Genomic DNA, 19863 nt, shown 5'->3' on the forward strand with positions numbered 1-19863 from the left:
TTGATGAAATTTTGGGTTTAGGTTCCACTTTTAATGCAGATTACGAATATGCATTTACCTCAATACTCTTAAAAATCCCAATTGATGTTTGAAGTCATTGCTTACAAAAGTCTTACGTCGACTATTGATTATTTTTTTTCCGAAAATTGCAGATTATATTATAGATTATAATTACCGAACTGTCGAGATTAAAAAAAATCCTAATTCAGCAATAAAGTCCATGTGTGGATGTTTTAAATTTAAGGGTATGTAATTGTTTTCTCTGATTGTTTTGATTGATGAACAGAAGTAAATAAATAAATCATATGAATAATATATTGAATTTTCAGGACCATTACGTAAAAACTTGTGTTTGAATACTGCTCGTTATGCCATGTTAATTTAATTTCATCCTATCTGTTTATAATACATTGTAATAGATAATCTTAAGTGTAGTTTGCTATCATTAAAATTTATCAAATATTTACAGAGATAATAAAGATTACTATTATATTGCCTTAAGGCATGACTAATGACAATTGCTAGTATTATTTATATTAGTTTCATGTTTTTATTATTCTTGTAGACTAGATATATTTGCATTGTGTCAAGACTTTAGTTGATCAGTGTCTATTCGCCTATCTGTGGCAAATTCGAGAAGTTTGTTAAATTCTGCCTCTAGTGTTTGCCTTGCCTGTAAAATAAAACGAAGGGATTAAAAAATCATCTCATTGTTATTTTGTTAAATACATTACCTGAGTGTTTTGTGTTGGAATTTGAAGGGCTAATGCTAATGAATTAGCATCAAAACCTTCATCCAGCGCAACGAGCGCTCCATGTACACCAGACTCTAACAAGTTATTTCCATATTCCTGAAATAATAATTTAAACCACATTTGAATTTTTCATTTCAATAGTAAGTCGAATAAACAAATATAATAAATTCCAGTGATATACAAAATTCTAATAAGTCAATTAATTTGTAAGTGCTATTGCAGACAGCAGAACCAGGGACCTCATTATGGAACTTGATCAAAGTGAATTGCTTACTGCGTATTGTCATAAGAGTTGAAATCTGGAAAAACCCACTAGCGAAATCAATTTTACTCTCGTTCTATACGTTATACATAGTGCTTGTACATTATAGCGCATCATTGTGCGGTTGCAGCGCGCTCCTACCGACACTATGTATAACGTATTATAGAACGAGAGTAAAAACGGTTTTCGGTAGTGTGTACGAGTAGAGTTGTACGACAATACATAATATGACACCTCTCCGCGTCGATGAAGTACACTCAACCTAAGGGTTTATGGTCGATACGAAACAAAACAGAATTTTTCATCAATTATATTCCGCAAAATGCGCGTAACAAAATTCTAAATTTTTACAACACGAAAGTGGAACTAAACGGAAATGTTGTAATATTCCGCGGAATTTTTCATTTTGTTTTTTTTTTTATTATAGAAAAATTATACAAATAAATACATACTGAAACAATCAAGCAGAAGTTTAAAAAAAAAAATCAAGAAAAAGTTAGGGAAGGATTATATTCTAAACCCCGATCAGTGAGAGTCTTTTCTGATGTTTCATTCTAAAAGTTAAAAAAAATCCATCTCTCACCAGAAATTATATTTCATATAAAGCACTTTCACCCAAAATATCCATTTGCTTTCATATTTTACCAGTAATCTAACTTTTTGTATTTTGTTTCAATTAAACATTAACCCTTCGAGCACCTCACTGAAACGAACTCGACACTCCTTTCAAAATGATTTATCTAGGAATCTATTTATCTTTTTATTAATGTTTTTATACCGTTGAAAATGTTATTTCCTATACTAAAGGTGGCTCCAGGCGTCAAACAAAGGGGAGCAAAATCCTAATGGAAGTGATCCGTTGGTTTATAAAAAATGATCAAATTTTTACTTGGTTTGGAGGATCACAACTTCTTTCAAATATCATGTTTTTGTTAGAATCCTTAAATATTTCGATAATAAAATAATATAAGTGTTTCGATGTCTCCGATATTTGATTTATATTAAAATGTTAAATCGTCCAGCATTTTGAATATTTTTGTAAATTTTGAAATTCGAATTCATGTTCCAGAAACTCTTCTAAGTATGAAAAGTTAAGAATAACCGATGACTCGGAATCTTATTTATTTTCTGCATCAGACTGCATATGCCTCAAACGATTAATTCTTGGTTGTTAATAGAACTTCCTTGATGAAATCGGCTACTTCATGCAGACTGAGCAATTCTGATTATAGTATCAGATTTGTTCTGTATACAGAGGAACTGGGAGGGCTTATTAGAAACTTCTCACCAATAAAGTAATGATCTTCTAGTAAATTTTGCATATAATTTTACTAATATTTTATTATTTTTGTTAAAGTCAATTTGCATTACCATACGATACAAGAGATTTAATATTACTTGCTCGTTTTTGCGTAAAATAATCAATATTTATTTTACTTGTAATTACCTTTGAAAGTTTTGTTCAAGTTTTTTTTTGTGGTCTGAAAATTTTTCCAGTTTGGTTAGAAGTTTTGAAGTTAACGCATGTCTACAGGCCTAATAGAAAGATAAGCAGAAAAAGTGTATCATGAAGAATGGTTGCATGCAGGGTTGCTTCCACTCACTTACTATAGATGAGTGATGTTCGGAGTTTTGAATTCGTTAGATGTTGTAATGGAGATTTGTGTTGTTGGATGCGGGAGGAGATTGAAGGACGGGTGTTTGACGCATAGAGCCTGTCAATTTCGCTTTCAGAGTGTCGCAGTCAGCGGTTTTATGATTCGTTAGCTCTCGCGATTCGTAGAATTGTTGATTGTGACTGCAAGTGGATTTGGCAAGTGTCGGACACTTGCTTTTTGGCCTCTTCTTGTGTCTAACATGTGCAGAGTATCATTAGGGGCTGTTCATAAACCACGTAGACAGTGTAGGGGGGGGAGGAGGGGGGTTGGCTATTATCCACGGCCAATACAAATTTTAAATTTTTTGTATGGACAATTGTTTACGCAAGGGGAGGGGGGGGTCAAAATTCCCAAAAAACTGTCTACGTAGTTAATGAACAGCCCCTTATAGCGTCTAATGGTTTTGAGATTCCTGGTTGCGTGAAATATATTTGTGAGAATATCTTTTTGAGATTTTAGTAGTCACGTTTTGTTTGTAGTTGATATTTTATTTCTTTCATGTAATTATCGTAAATAATAGTTATTCAATAATAGATAGTTCATCCATATATTCGTACTTTGACGCGAAGCGCTGTGGATTATGAGATGCTCGATGACCCTGGAGGGATCGATTTTGCTTACTGAGCAGAAAATTGTGGATTTAACCCCAAGCTCTTCCACAGCACAATAAATCGCCACCATCATTTGTATATTTGATTTTGAACATTAACCTCGGAAGCTATTTGCTTATCAAGCGAAAACGTAGTCTTGTATTGTCGGGAAGCGTTATGGTTCTGAGATGCTCGATGACCCTGGAGGGATCGTTTTTGCTTACTGAGCAGAAAATCATGGGTTTAATCCCAAGCTCTCCGCCATGACTCTTAAAATTCATGATCACTAAACAAAATGAATATGTTCTTTCGATAGCCGGCTATCGAGAGATTTAAAAAAAAACAACAAATAAACAATACATACTTTCGGTTGCATCGCCAACTTGAGGTGAATCCTAACCGAATACCCTACCCAACCCTCCAACTCCGTAGCACTTATGAGGGTGTCGCTAAGTCGGCGGCCTCTCGTTAAGTAAGTACTACATAAACATTTCCTTCCCTATCCCTAGTTATGGTAAAGATGGGCGTGGCCGGGAATAGCGACAGTCATGCTTCTGTTACTCTTGTTTAGATTGGAACCAATGTTTACTCCCCAGCATTATTCCTGAAAGTAGTCTAACTGGGAATTTCAGAAGAGACATGAGTGTCGCTAGTATCCAATCTACGAAGTATATCATAACAACGCTAACGCTAACGTGATTCTGGAAATTTGTCAACTACATTGGACCCCTGCACTGAATTTATTTTGATTTATTTTATGAATTTTCGTACAATCAACTATGAAGTCTAACTGAAGACTATCTATCACTCTGATATTCCATTCATATTCATCACAATACTGTATGAATTCTATAAAGGTTACTTCTGAAATCGATAATTGATTAAAAGAAAAGAAACTTCTCTACTGTATTTTCGTTTGAGTTGCCTTGACATTTTTCTAAGAATTGCATAGGAATACTCCACGAAATTAGTTTTTAAACTCTCCTACGAACTCTCCTCAGAATTAATATTATTGAATGCTCTTCAGAATTGCCCTGGAATTTTACTCAGAACTATCTTGAAATTCACATTGGATTTCACTGAAGTTCTACGTACTTTTAGGAATGTATATATCATGTCAGAGGATAGAGATTAAAAAAAAGAACATGGAAAGTCCCTGAGTCCCTTCTTCTTTATAGATACAGCATATCATCGAAGAGGTATCAATTTTTAATAATGCGTTTTTAGACATGTCAGATAAAACGTAGTTTTGGGAATTAATACATCACTTTGGAGCCTTTTGGGTATTTATAAACTTTCAAAAGATATAGTTTCACTGAGATATATCCATAATAAAAATAGGGGATCAAGTGTGTCCACTCTCCCCACAGGTTGAGGTTCGCACTGACAAAACTACAAGGGACAGCCGTATGGGATTGTACGCAATGGTGACGTAGGACTACGTGGTCTTATATAATAAATCTTATTTGTTAACTGTAGCAGGAGCTTGTGTTTTGTGTAGGATTAGCAATTTGAGCGGGGTTCTCTCTGTTTATACTCTTTAGTATGACGGGCTTGACATAGATGTCCCACAGCGACTCACGAAGAGCTACTGATTCCGATCAATAGCTGTCCGGCTTCTTCCTCCTTCTATGGATGGTCATGTGGGCAGCAGCTCGCTGCTTTCAGGTAGCTTTTCGTTGTGTACTGGAGAACACCACCACTCACCACGCGGTGATTGAATAAAAACCGTTTGGTGAGACCGGATGGTATTCAACTTTGAAATCTGTGTTAGGGAAATCGCTTTTCGAAGGCAATCAGTGATAATTTTAATTATCAAAGCAACAGTTGCACATTCGTGCAATTTTCAATAGTGACATTTTAAAAATGAGAAAGTCTTGAATTTAACAGATATGTAGAAATATATCTGATCGATTGATGATAAAATTATTGAAATTGGTCCAGGGGAAGCTGAGTTATTACGTTCAAAATCTTTCATAATTTTGTTACATGTTCCATTTTCATTTTTCACAAAATGTACCCACATATAGCAATCACAGACGTAGTTCGGTTTCACACAGATATAAAAAATCGCTTTGAGTAAACTCAGTTTTAAACGAACACTACCGTGTAAAATTTCCGTTAGTGAAAATGGAGAGCAATACTTTTCTACTCAGTCACTAAGTTGAATTTTAATACACTGTACCTACCCGAGCAAAGTCCAGCATCAAAATGACAGCAAATTGAAATCAAGTTTTGATATCAACATCCAACTGAAATCATAATTTGATTTCAGTTTACACATTGACAAATTTGATACCAAATTTTGTTTTCATTTTGCGTATACATTTGCTCTTTAAAAATATTTTGTTACGGGTTTGTTTTCATTGCCTTAGCATAACATCAAATTGAATACTTGTTTTGTTATCAACAGGAAAAATTGATATCAAATTGAGTTTTCAGTTGGCTCTCAATTTTCGATTGCTCTGTGTGATGGCAAACAGTGTAGTTCAATTTGTTGTGCAGTGAAAAAAATATTTTTAATTACGTGTGAAATTGTGTTGTGTGCCGCGATTGATTAATTGCAACGCGTGCCCAATTGTATTTCATAAGAGGATAAGTAGGAGAACAGGTTACAAAAGTAGCCGTTCTCGTAAAATTTTGCTTATTCTTCGATCCCCCCGGGCGCACTGAAAGGAAGCAATTGCTTTCCTATAGTAGCTGCGGCGGTGAAATCGATATTTAATTGTCTCTTCTGTACCCTGTGTATTGTTGCATGCAGCGTCTGTTGACTGTGTTTAGGTAGAAATGGAATGTCCAAAATGCGAGTCGGGGGTAATGGCAAGCGATCTGCCGTTAACCTGTAGTGGTAAGTGTTCTCGTGTGTTCCACATGAGATGCACTACACTTACAAGGAGTACGGCAAAGGTTGTCATGGAGAATGTTAATCTCCTATACAAGTGTGACGATTATCTGTCTAGTTGTGACGAGCCGAGTGATTCGATCTCGCATGTTAGAAATATTGAGGAAGAAGTGAAGAGAATATCTTCTATTTCGGCCTCGATCACAAACATACGAGATCAGATTGCTGCTCAAATTGATAACGCGTTGAAGACCGGTATGGAAGCTATCCGTTTAAATGTAAATGGTACCCTGAAGGAAGCCGTTGGCGGACTTGAAATATTATTAAATGAAAAATTGGAAAATATGACTTGTTCATTTTCGAGAATTATTGCGGACAAAAATTTAGTTGCAATGAATAATAGCAGTGGATCTGGGCCGATTCCCTCTGAAGCGGGTCAAATCCCCGATGGTAATAGTAATAGTCATGACGAAGAGAATTCTACTAATGATAAAGTTAAATGTAGTTTCGCGGATGCTTTGAAAAACGGACAAGGGGACGGTAAAAGTAAGAATATCAGTAAAAATAAAGTTGAAAATGATAAAAGTAAGTTTGAAAGTAAAAAACTGAACAACCGTAAGGCTCGCCCGGTCATTGTGATTAAACCTAAAGAGTCCAAACAAGACTGCGAGGAAACTCGCACGTTTTTGAAAACAAACCTGGATCCAAAAACACACAAAATTAGTAACTTTAGAAACGGGAAAGATGGCTCCATTATTGTTGAGTGTGCAACAGGATACAATGTAAATGAGGTGAAAAAGGGCATTGAGAGCAATTTGGGTGAAAACTACAACGCTGTTGTTCCCACATCGGTGCCAATGTTAAAAGTGGTGGGCATGAGCGATCAGTATTCCTCCGATGTCTTCATTGACTTCTTAAAAAGTCAAAATGAAGACATCGCAATTAATGATGTAAAAGTAGTTAACATGTTTGAAAATTCACGCTTCACTTACAACAAGTTTAGTGTTGTGATTGAAGTCGATATCGAGACGTATAAATGTTTGTTATGTGCGAAAAAAGTAAATGTAGGGTTTGATCGGTGCTCGATAGTTCCCGCGATTAATGTTTTGCGGTGCTTCAGATGTGGAGAATTTGGGCACAAAAGCACGGATTGCAAAAATTGGGAACGATGCTCTAGATGCAGCAAACAACATAGCACCTCTAAGTGTACGTCAACTGTATTGAAATGCGTTAATTGTTTAAAAACTAATAAGGAGCGTAAATTAAATCTGGACGTCAACCACGCAGCATTTAGTTCTAATTGTTTTGTGTATAAAAAACTATATGATCAGAAAAAAAGCAGCTTACATTTCAATAAATAGCAACCAAGTTCCAGTAGTAATGTGAGTAAATTAGAGATTTTGTATTTGAATATTGCGGGGTTATCTACAAACTACGTAACATTACGTCAGATTGTAGAAGATAATCGTCCACTTTTGGTTTTGTTAGCAGAAACACATATTGTAGAAATTGAATCTTTTGATCAGTATAGCATTCCGGGATATAAAGCTGCTGCTTGTTTGTCACATTCAAGGCACACTGGCGGTGTTGCTATTTATGTCAAAGAATCAGTTCAATTCAATCTTCGCCAAAACGAAGTTATTGATGGCAATTGGTTCTTAGGCATTACAGTTGAACGTGGCATGAAGATGGGTAATTATGGTGTTTTGTATCATTCTCCCAGTTCAAGTAATCTTCTTCTTTTCACCCTTTAGTGGCAAGTCCACTGTTGACGGACTACACTGCCAAGTTATGTCAAGTAGTGAAGTTTTTATTGGGCATCATTCGCCTCTTTCTCTGTTTTGACGTAAACGGTTTGTACCGTTTTTACAGGGTTTATTATGGTTGACAGTGCACCAATCATATGGACTGGTGTTTGTTTATGAATTTAGATTGAAAAAAAAAACCTTTATACGCTGTGTATCAAATTTGAATTTTGTTTATTTTAATGAATTTTGCTATTTCTCGGTATGTATTTGTTCCGGCGTTCTCAAGCAAGTCATCAGTGTTATCGTTAGCAAGCAAGCAGTTGAATTTATATCTATTTTCAATGTATTTAGTGCAAATAAAAAGGACGTGGTTGATATCTTCCTTGACCCCACATTCGTCACAATTTTCATTACTTATGAGTTTCCATTGGTAAAGTTTTTCTTTCGTCATCGTGTGAAATGTCCTTAGTCTTCCTATGTTAATGATTTCGTGTGTTTCCAGGCCTATGTTGTAAAACCAGGGCTTACGTGTAGGGATTGGATAAATTTTAAAGTGGCGAAGACCCTTGTCTTTAGACAATTCTGTGTATAGAGAAATCCATTCATTTAGTGATTCTCCTTTAGCTAAATTAAATGCGTCTGTTAGTGGTATTTTGGAATAAATCGCATTTGTGCTAGTACAGCCTTTTTTCGAAAGATTATCAGCTTTTTCATTTCCGATTATGCCCTTGTGTCCTGGAACCCATTGGAGGGATATTTGTTTCGTAGAGTTTTTTAGTTTGTTTAAAATTTCTGTAATTAGATAATTGTTTTTAATTTTCTTTGATTTTAACGATATAAGACCTGATTTTGAATCGGAACATATTACAAATAAGGTCTCTGGTTGAACATTTATTATATCAATCGCTATGTTAATTGCTGTAAGTTCCACGTTCATTATTGAGCGTTCACTGTTTACTTTGCAACTAATTGATTCTTTGTTTTCTAGCCATATACCTATACCGCATTTATTTGAAGTTTTCGAGCCATCTGTATAAATTTTAATATGGTTCTCATATGTATTTTGAATGAAATCATTTGTTAAAGATCTAATAGTATATTCATTCATATTTTGCTTTTTCAAATTTGGGATTTCTGTTACTATGGGTAGTTTTTCTATTTCTTCTATACATCTTTTAATTTCGTTTGATATAATTGAGCTACTTGTTTGTATGACTAAATAATTATTCTCAAATGTTATTTTTTCCAAAAAGGTGTATTTTTTAGGTAGATTGTCCATTTCTGTGAATTTGCTTAGGTTATTAATTATAGGTTTAATATGCGCAAAATTTTTGCGGTGTTGTGAAAAATGACGTCATAGTTTTCTAATAGGTCACTCACTAGATCTCCTCTGCGATCAGCTTTTATAGCAATACTATCCCATATCGGGTGATGTGCATTGAGATCACCGCCTAACATTATTGGTATGTTACTATGTTGAATAAACTTGAATAAATTTTCTAGTGGGGTTTTTAAATCTTCTATTGTAGTATCTGGAGGAATGTACATAGAAATAAAAATAGTTGGATTTTTAATATTTTTAATTTTAACTGCTACTAGTTCAAGATCGACATTAGGAATTATAATTTTTTCTGCTTGTAAAGTCGGGTGTGTAAGTATACCTGATCCGCCATAGCCATCAGGTCTACATTTCTTAAAAAAAGAATAGTTTAAGAATTTATATTTTTCTGTTTCTTTAATCCAGATTTATTGGATTAAAAAAATGTGTATGTTTTTAGTTGTTAAATATGTTTTAAGACTTTCTCGTTTTTGTAATGGTCTAAGACTGTGTATGTTAAGTTGTGAAATATTTAGACTTTCAGTGAAGATGTCCATTATTGTAGAAAAGTTTAACTATTTTTTATGTGGATTTATTGCTTCAATTTTTTCAATTATGTTTTTAATCATTGTGCCAATTTCGATTAAAAGAAGGTCCGAGCTCGGATCCGAGTCGGTTTTACCTTCCACGTTGTGCTGTAGAAGTGTTGTAAAAAAGTTGTGTAGTTGTTTTGACATTGTCTGAATTCGCTCTGCTTCGGATACTGCATGTGGGTTGTTTGTTATTACAGTTACCTGTTCAGGGATGTGTTCCTCTTGAGGGAACATGTTTTTAACAATGGTTGGTTTTGGCTTTGGTTTCATTAGTCTTTCGACTACTTTGCTGTAGTCGATTTTTCCAGTGGTTTCTACCTCTTGTCTGAATCCTGGGTTTGGTCTATTTGGACGTTCCAGTCTTGGGAATTCATCGATAGACTCCAGAATAGCATACCTGTTTTGTGTTTTCGGATAGAGCTCTGCTGCCTCTGTGAAAGTCATTTTGTTTAACATCATAGCTGCGTTGATATGTTCTCTTCTCTTACGTTCTGGACAGTCTTTATCGGTGGGTAGATGTTTGTTTCCACAGTTCTTGCATTTCACTGGGTTTCTTTCGTCGCATCCTTGGTGTTCTTCGGAGATATATTTCCCGCATCTTAGGCATGTTTCCTTGCTTTTGCACGCTGCAGCCTTGTGTCCAAGTCTCCAGCACTTGTTACAGATTCTCACAGGGTAGATGTATATTTCCGGTTTACAGTATACTCCGTAGATCTGTACCACTCTCGGTAGTTCCGGGCCTTCTACGGTAATTTTAACCGTCCTTGTGTTGATCAGTTCGTTGTCCTTTTTCCTCTTAATTCGTTCAACACCTGTGATTTTTTTTGCTGCAGATTGCATTCAATCGAATTTCTCTTTCGGTGAACGATGGAGGAATGTCTTTGATGACACCTGTCGTTTCGGTTAGCATTTTCGGAATGTACGCCTTGTAGTTGTTGTTTTTCAGGAGTGATGCCGCGTTGAGAATTTTCTCTGTATCCTGTGGTTTTTTGTAGGTCATTTTGTATCGATATTGTCCTGCTCTTTTGAGCTCCGTGAATTGGTCCAATTGTGAATCATGTAGGAATTTTCCTACTTCCATTGGTTCCAGAAGTTTTTGTCCTTCTTTAATCGAAATTGGCTCGATGAAAATAACATTGTATGCGTTGTTTTTGATGTGTATGCTTTTATCATTGTTTTTGTTAGAAGTTCCAGGCTTTGTTTGTGTTAGTATGGTTGGGATTGTTAGTGGTTGTGATTGTGTTAGTGAGTTTGGTGGTGGTGTTGTTAGTGTATTCGTCATTTGAGATACCGATGGTTGTGTTAGTGTGTTTGATGATGATTTTGTTTGTAGTGTAAAAGTGTTAGCTGTAGCTTGTGTTAATGTGCTTTTAGACTTGTTTGATCTTGTTCGTTTCTTATCGCTTTCTTTTGTGTCTTTTTCTTCTCGTCTTTTCTTGTTCTGTTGAGACTGGTCTATCATGTCATCCTCCGGAAAGCCCCGGAAGTCGTCATCGTTGTCCATGTCTTCATCCGATGTAGGGGGTACTGGATATTCAACCATGTCCTTACCTTTATCTGGCGGCTCAGGCTGCCTGTTACTGTCCGATAGATCCATGCTTGTTAATCAAGCATAGATTACCGCTTACCACTATCTGTACACTTAACCTAACTAAACTTAATATAACCTAAACAAATACACCGATTTTTTCTCTTCACTTAGATAATTAATAAAAGTTAAACAAATAAAGGTTCTTTCTCGATCTATTTAAATGAAATCACTGTAATCCACTTAAACACCGTAAAAACTTAAAAATGGCTTCCAATTTCACGCGGTTTTCCGAAGAGAACTTCACTACACTTGACTGGTAGGCAGTTTTGTGGTTCGCTCTAGTCAGCGGTCAACGGGTGAATGAGTTCAAGTAATCAGCGTTTTATTGAAATTTTAGAGAACTGGTTCGAGACATTTTTAGATTCTAGTAAATGAAATATACTTGCGGGTGATTTTAACATTAATTGGCATGATACTAGCAATTCGAACCATCTGAAGCAATTAGCTGATTTCTTTAATTTAAAACAATTAGTAAGTGAATGTACGCGTATTTCCCGGCACAGTAGAACTTTGATTGACCATGTTTATTCTAATTTTGATTCTGCAGTTCAGTTACTCAAGCTGATTTGAAAATAACCGATCATGAAACTTTAGTAATTAATGTTTTAGACAGTGTTAACGATAACGATAATTTTGTAAAATTAAAGTGCTGGAGGAAATATTCGAAGCAAGCTGTTTCGAATCTTGTTGAGAGAAGCGTAGATTTTCCATTAGTTACCGGAACTTTAGATGAAGATGCAGCTGTTCTTACTAACGTTTTGAAAACTTGTACCAATAAATTAGTTGAACAAAAGTTTGTTACTTTGAAAAACTCGAACAGCTGGTACAATTTGGATCTTTTGCGTCTTAAACGTAAGAGGGACAAATGGTACAAAAAGTTTTGTAGATCTAATAGTGATAATCATTGGAATAGGTACACGGTCGCGCGTAATAAATATTCACAATCAATTAAGAAAACTCGATGTGAATATATTCAGAGGAAAATTGATCAGCATCAAAACAACAGCAAAGAGTTATGGAAAATTTCGAAATCTTTGATGAAGCCTAGTAATTGTAAATCGCGGACCATAACTTTTGATGGCATATTAGAACAGTCAGAACCAGTAATTGCTTCTAAGTTTAATAACTATTTCGTCGAGAGCGTTTCACTGATCAATCAATCTATTGAACTGATCAATGAACCGGACGAAATAAAACAGCCGATTAATAGTAATTGTAGATTTAATGGTTTTCACCCAATTACATTAGATGAACTTAAAAATATTTGCTTTTCATTAGGAAAAACGGCTGGAGTAGATAATGTTAATGCTAGAGTTATTCAAGATTGCTTTCATGTCATTCGACACACTCTGCGGGACCTTATAAATCAATCATTGCAATCTGGGCACGTGCCGCATATTTGGAAAGAATCTTTAGTTGTTCCTATACAAAAAGTTGCTGGGACGATTAAAGCCGAAGAGTTTCGTCTCATCAACATGTTGCACACATTAGAGAAAATTTTAGAACTTGTTGTAAAAGGCCAGCTGTTAGAATATTTAAATAGTAACTGTTTGTTGATACCGGAACAATCGGGATACCGGGAAGGCCATTCTTGTGAAACCGCGTTAAACTTAGTGTTAGCTAAATGGAAAGAAAATTTGGAGCATAAAGATACGATTGTTGCTGTGTTTTTGGATCTAAAACGCGCTTTTGAGACAATTTCTAGGCCCTTATTGTTGAGAACAATCAAGCGCTTTGGAATTTCGGGTTCTGCATACAAATGGTTTGAAAGCTATTTATCTGACAGAACACAAAGGACTGTTTTTAATGATTTTGTATCTTGTCCCGTTAACAATGACCTTGGAGTGCCTCAGGGAAGTGTATTAGGGCCCCTTTTATTTATTATGTATATTAATGACATGCGACGAGTTTTACGGTTTTGTGATATTAATCTTTTTGCTGACGATACTGTGTTATTCATTGCAGCTAAAGATTTAGAAGAAGCCGTTTCACGCTTGAATGAAGATTTGCGTTCTCTAAGTAGATGGTTGAAGTATAAACAATTGAAATTGAATATAAGTAAAGCTAAATTCATGGTAATTTCCCGGAATCGTGTAGATGATGATGTCTCTGTTGTTATTGATGATGAGACACTTGATCGCGTTCAGGAAATTAAATATCTTGGCGTGATTATTGATGACAAACTCAAGTTCAATTCTCATATTGACAATGTCATCAAGAAAATTGCCAAGAAGTATGGAATCCTATGTCGCTTGAAAAACGATTTAAATATTGGTAGTAAAATACAGTTATACAAATCAATCATCTCCCCTCATCTAGACTTTTGCCCTTCCATTTTATTTTTGGCCAATGAAACACAAATATCGAGATTACAGCGTTTGCAGAATAAAGTAATGCGTTTGATTTTAAGATGTAATAGATTCACTTCCTCAACTTTTATGCTGGACGCTTTGCAATGGCTGTCAGTGAAGCAAAGAATTGTGTTTTTGACTATGGTGTTTATTTTTAAAGTAGTTAACGGTTTGCTGCCTCGATATTTGTGTGATCGGATTGAAAGAGGAAGTGATTTTCATAGATATAACACTAAAAACGCGGATGAAGTAAGAACACCACATCTTTTGAATAATGCTTCACAAAATTCATTATTTTTCAAAGGTATAAATGTTTTCAATTCGATGCCTAGACACATCAAGCGTGCAACTACACTTACAGAATTCAAGAGACGCTGCATTTTACATGTAAAAGCTGTTTATTGAGCAGTTAAATTTTTATGAATGGGTAAATCATGTATCTTGACAAAGTTATCACTAACGGATTATTTTGTATGGAGACTGTCATCAAGACATTTTAGTAATTTGTGTAGCATATACAAAAAACAACATTGTTTGCCTCGATGGTGATGATGGATTTTTAGTTTTTTGATTTTGTAGTAGTAATAGTAAAAATAACTTTGAGTAGTCTACAATGGTTTGAGCCTCGCGCGCGGAATACAGGTATAAATGACTAATACGTGGAAATTGTGGCAAAAGCCTTGAATTAGTAAAGGATTGGCTGGAAGTCGTTTCCTTGGATATAGTCCTGGCACTGCGGAAGCTTAAACGTGTAAATCCCAGGTCACGTGTAAATGGAAGTATTGTCGAGGACTATACTTGGACTTTTGATAACTAGTTACACCTTTGAATGTTTTTGGTTGATGCCTATAACATATTTAACAGGACATTTATATCTGTAATTGTAACCAGCTCGATTTTGTTTGCAAACCTGGTTAAAATGTTTATATTTAATTATCTTAAAGATAACTCGTCCAGCTCAAACCTTTGTAGGGGTAAGAGGTGGGACCATCATCATCATCTCACTGATAGCAGAGATAGTTTTCAATGTCATGTCACAGGAAGATTGCTTTGCTCTTTATTTTGATATTTTAACCGTTAAAACGAACAAAACGACAGCAACCTGAGCAATCATTATCAGCGAAATCACAACATCAAATTTAGAATTCAATTTGATTTCTGACTTTGCTTGGGTAGTGTACAATAGTTGCCAATTTATGAAAAAAAAAACTTGAATACTAGTCATTGAGATTTCCAAGAATTATTGTTCAAGCACTATTTACTGCGCCATTTAATTGAACGATCACCAGCAGGGTTAGAACAAATTATGAGGTAATTGCATCTCTTTCGATCAAATGGGTTGATTGGGATTGGATACTTTTAGTGACACACCCATAATAAATGTATGTCCACTTGTAACAGTAGCTTTATTATTATTAATATTATTATTATAGATTCTTCAGCTGCACATGTATTGCATAAAAACTGCACATTCTTTGATGAAAGAGTTGTCAAAATCCTATGAATCATACACGCTGCATTAGTGTTCGTGAGATACTACTTGCAGAGCATTGTCACTTTAAAAGGTTTTACTTGACATCATAGGTAATTCGTGACTTACGGGGGATGGAACTTGATCCCGTAACCCTTGCACAATTGATCCGGTTGGGATACTTTACGGCAAATTTTTCAGATAAACCATAGGTTCTTAGACAACCAAAATGCGCGTATATCAAGTTTTGTTGTTGTATTTGTGATATACAAACATATATACAAACGATCAAATCGTATAGAATGCAAAAAAATGGCTTATACGTATAAAAGTGGAGACCATATACCTGCACTTTTCAATTCATTTTTAAACGAGTTGATTTAACATCATAAGCGATTTAATATGTAATAACAAATTTAATTTGAAAAGTCTTACGATGTAATCCGATTTTTTTTTAATAATTTTTCGATCGTACCGTATCACAAATACAGTAAGATGGAAAAATTATTAATCGGTTTGATCCCTAAACCAGTCAACGAACTTTTCAGTTTGGAAACTTTCTTGGCTTCTCTGGGAATAAAAAAATACTTGGAGTTGTGTCAGTCCAAGTAATTAAAATGAAAATGAAATCCCGTCCTGACGATTTGCGCAACGGGATTTCTAATGATTTTTATTTAGTTCACTTCAAGTCTAGTGAACTAAACAACCTTAAGGCCTTAGAAAAAGCTAGCCTTATACTCCATGTCCGAGTGAAGTAGGAACACTTCTGGAAGACTGGAGGAAATTTCCAAAACCAGTGCCAGGGATGGGATCACGGAACAAAATATTGCTACATGCCAGATAAATGCATGAATTGTGGTGATTCCTCTCACGCAAAGCACGAGGTGAAAACCACAAACCTATTTTTTGGGAATGTAAGACTCGCAAAGCGATCCTACAATCTCGTTCTAAGTTACAGGTAGGAAACGCTCCCAGTTCCGACCAGGTATAAATTCCTCTGCTGTTAATATATGTTACAATATAGTTTTAATTCGCTATAAGTTTACGTCGCGTGTTTATTCTCACAAGAAGAAATGTTCTCGGCCACCGCCACATGCGAACGTAAAAAAAAGCACTTCAAAGGATTCTGAACAAACTTCTGAAGATGATTTTGAAGTTGCCTCCCTGGTACACAGTACTATGTACTATCGAGGTAGGTACATAGAATTTCGAATGTTGAGATTTTAGATCAAATGTCCAACAAAACAATTAATAATTTCAGACAAAAATCGTTGCAATCCTCAATTGCAACGATTAAATCCCTTTATACTTAGATAAGATTTAGTTTTTAGTTTTAAGATGTCAATTGTCATACTGACATGCAGGTTAAAAAAAAACCTGTTTAAAATACGGAATTGGATCAATGTAAAAACATTTTGAATATATCATAAAAATTAAGGCTGGTAATTTACTGTAGAATTAGGAGCACCTAGGTTAAAAGGAAATGTAATTTATTTTGAATTTGGAACAAATAAAGCAATAAAAAAAAGTAGAAAGTCCATGCGATAACACATAATTTAATTAGCACTATATAGTATTGGAAAATAATACCGAAATAATAAGTCCATTTCGTAGCTCGTATTCTTATACCAGAAGAATGATCCAGGATAATATCTTCTGCCAATAATCCCATGTAGGTGGCATACAATCTCACTCTGTATTGGCTAGAGATAGATATAGATATTAGTAGAGATCTAATAATAAATGCAGTTTTTATCTCTTGCTCCATTATTTGAAAATTTATAACTTTTGCATACAAAATATATATATCACCACAGCTTCATTTACTAACCACATCTGCTGTAAGGCACGGTAATACCAAGCCGGAGGTGGCGGGTTCGATTCCCGATCCGGTAGAGGGAATCTTTCGGGTTGGAATTTTTTTCGCCTTCCCTGGGCATAGAATATCATTGTGCTTGTCACACAATATACAAATTCATGCACTGGTATTGGCATCGAAAGCTCTCAATTAATAACTGTGGAAGTGTTGAGAGCACGCAATAAGCTAATATGCGCTAATCAATAAGCTTTAAAATGCGAATAAGAAGAAGAAGAAGATCTACTATAATGCAGTTATTCCATCGGAACACATATTTAAATGATAACTAAAGAAATAAACTAAAAGTTTCGTACCTGTCTGTATGAAATCTTTATAATGACTTCGAATGTAAGTTGGTATTTTTTGTAAATAGCTTTTACTTCTTACACTGAGCCAAATAAGCCCAATGGTATACTCAACCGATAATCGATAAATATTTGATAAACCATCAGACTGGAATTCTGATTTTGTTGGTTTTTAATTGTGCTCTTTTTCAATAATATAAGGACAGCTGTACGGTTAATTTCTTGGTACACTATCCCATTTTCAAGTATGAAGTTTGTATCCTCACTTTCGCTCCAGTAAAAATGTTGGTTTGTTATTGTTATCTTCACTTGCCGACCATCTTTTTTTTTTAATAGTCACTTTAACGCTCTTGGGTCATTCGTGACTTGTCTGGGGGTGAGATTTGAACTCGTGACTTTGGCGTGAGAGGTATGGATGCTAACCTCTACGCCGGGGTCGCCCCCTGACCATCATATTGTTAGCCGTGAAGTAGCATAGTAAATAAAACACGTCTTTACTGGTCAAGACAACAAACTCAAGTGAGGTTTTTATTCATCCGCTTGCACGGCAATTAGGTTTTGCACCGTCGGGGTTAACCTCAATCTGATGACAGTTCAGTGGTACTATTTACGTGGACTTAGCCGATTTTTTCTTGGGTGGATTTTCTCGATAATTTTACAGACTGCATTGAGATGTAAACCACACTTCTGCAATGTCCACGAGCAACATCCTTTCAACGCGCTGTTCTTGACAATTTTCAAGTTAAAAATCGGAAATTTTAGAATATTTTTTTTCGAAAAAAACGACTGTGCTTGTAAACAGTACCACTGAACTGTCAAAAAGTTCATTTATGACGTCACGCTGCAGTACCTAATGAATGGTTGTTCAGTTGCTTTTACACTGACTGAATGAACGCGCGATGCTCAATGGCGCAGTGCTGCCATCACTCCTCTTCAGAGATCGAAGACCAATCCTCTCGCGTATATCCTCCTTTTTTTTTAAATCTTCATTTAAGAGATTTTTAGCCATAGGCTAGTTCATATCTGCGTATATCCTGCAACTTTACCCGGTTCAACGGCTTTGTGAAAATATCCGTCAATATATCCACTGAAGGGCAATAAGTCACACTTATGTTCTGTTTCTCCGCCAAATCCCGCACAAAATGAAATCTAGTATCCACTTGCTTTGAGCGTTTCAGTCCTGCGTTCTGGTCCAACATTTTTATGGAGCTTTGGTTGTCTTCGAAGATCTGCACCGGTTTCTGCACAGGCTCCCCGAAGTCCTTCATTAGCTTTTCAAGCCATAGCAATTCCTGACAGCATTCAGCCAACGAGATATACTCCGCTTCGGTCGATGAAAGTGCCACACATGCTTGCTTTCTAGCACACCATGAAATCGAACCACCAGCCAATCGGAATAGATAGCCCGAATTCGACTTCCGGTCTTTCACATTTCCGGCCCAATCGGCGTCCGCATACACGAAACGAAAATCAATTATTTCATTCATGTGTTTCACTTATGCATTTTTGTCAAAACATCAGCCTTATACATTCCATAAGACAAACCACATAGGTCGTATAAGAATGCATAAGAGGTATGTGTGGCCGCTTATACATTTCATTAGCTTTTTGCAAGGCGTCTGCTTATTAGTTGACTTATACATTTTATGAATAATCAGCAATAGAAATTTGCCAAAAGGTATAAGGAGATTTCTATCCGTGTACCCTTGGGGCCTCCCTTAGCTCAGTCGGTACAAAGCAAGACCATACTGGAGGTGGCTGGGTTCAATTCCCGGTCCGGTCTAGGAATGTTTCGGGTTAGAAAATTTCTCGACTTCCCTTGGCATAGAAGTATGATTGGACTTGCCACACAATTATACAAATGCAAAAATGATACAGGCATCGAAAGCTCTCAATTAATAACTGTGGAAATGCATCTAGAACACTAAGTTGAGAACACGCTATAAGCTATGCGATATGCAATAAGCTTGAAAGCTTGAGCTTGAGCTTGCTTGAGCTTGCTGAGCTTGAGCTTGATTGACCGCCCACGGTTGCTACGCTGTTACTGCCAGATCAGCTGTAATTACACAGAGAACCAATAGACGATGCTTGGGACTAGCAATCATCCTCAATGTGTAAAAACTGGTGATCTTAAATTAGGCAATACCAGCGCCGGCCGCGCCCGAACACAGGTCAAGAAAGGAATGGGAAGGATTGTGTTGACATGACACTCGCTTTGATGGAAGCCGAGAACACCTCTGCACTTCCACGAGGAATCACTGGGATGTTGGATAAGAGGGTTGGGTTTGCAGCAGGGTTCGTTTTGGTAAACGATAAGCTGAATTGATGTCCTAACGATCATATAACGCGAAGGAGCTTGAGACTAAACCCACGGTCTTCTGCTCAGTAAGCAAAAACGTTTGCCACTAGGCAGACGAGCACCTTTTTAATCACCGAGTTGCTGTTATTAACATGTAGTCATATTAAAAAATAAAACGATTGACGAATCTTGAATGTGGATGGGCCAGAGATTAGACTCATG

The 19863-nt window shown here is 35.9% G+C and overlaps 1 protein-coding gene across 1 annotated transcript in view; it reads right to left on the bottom strand.

Annotated features, from left to right (window-relative positions):
- Positions 1–346: 346 nt before the first annotated feature.
- The window catches only part of LOC135712922 (liprin-alpha-1-like), a 95890-nt gene continuing 76373 nt past the window's right edge, over positions 347–19863 (bottom strand). The window contains exons 6-7 of the mRNA XM_065236020.1: positions 735–851; positions 347–673 (exon numbers count right to left, since the gene is read on the bottom strand). Of these exons, the coding sequence (XP_065092092.1) occupies positions 587–673; positions 735–851 (204 nt within the window). The 3' untranslated portion in view covers positions 347–586. The remainder of the gene's footprint in view (positions 674–734; positions 852–19863) is intronic.

The sequence above is a fragment of the Ochlerotatus camptorhynchus genome, unplaced genomic scaffold (assembly GCF_037179485.1).
Source record: "Ochlerotatus camptorhynchus isolate MF236.1 unplaced genomic scaffold, CSIRO-AGI_Acam_v1.1 ptg000517l, whole genome shotgun sequence".
Taxonomy (NCBI): domain Eukaryota; kingdom Metazoa; phylum Arthropoda; class Insecta; order Diptera; family Culicidae; genus Ochlerotatus; species Ochlerotatus camptorhynchus.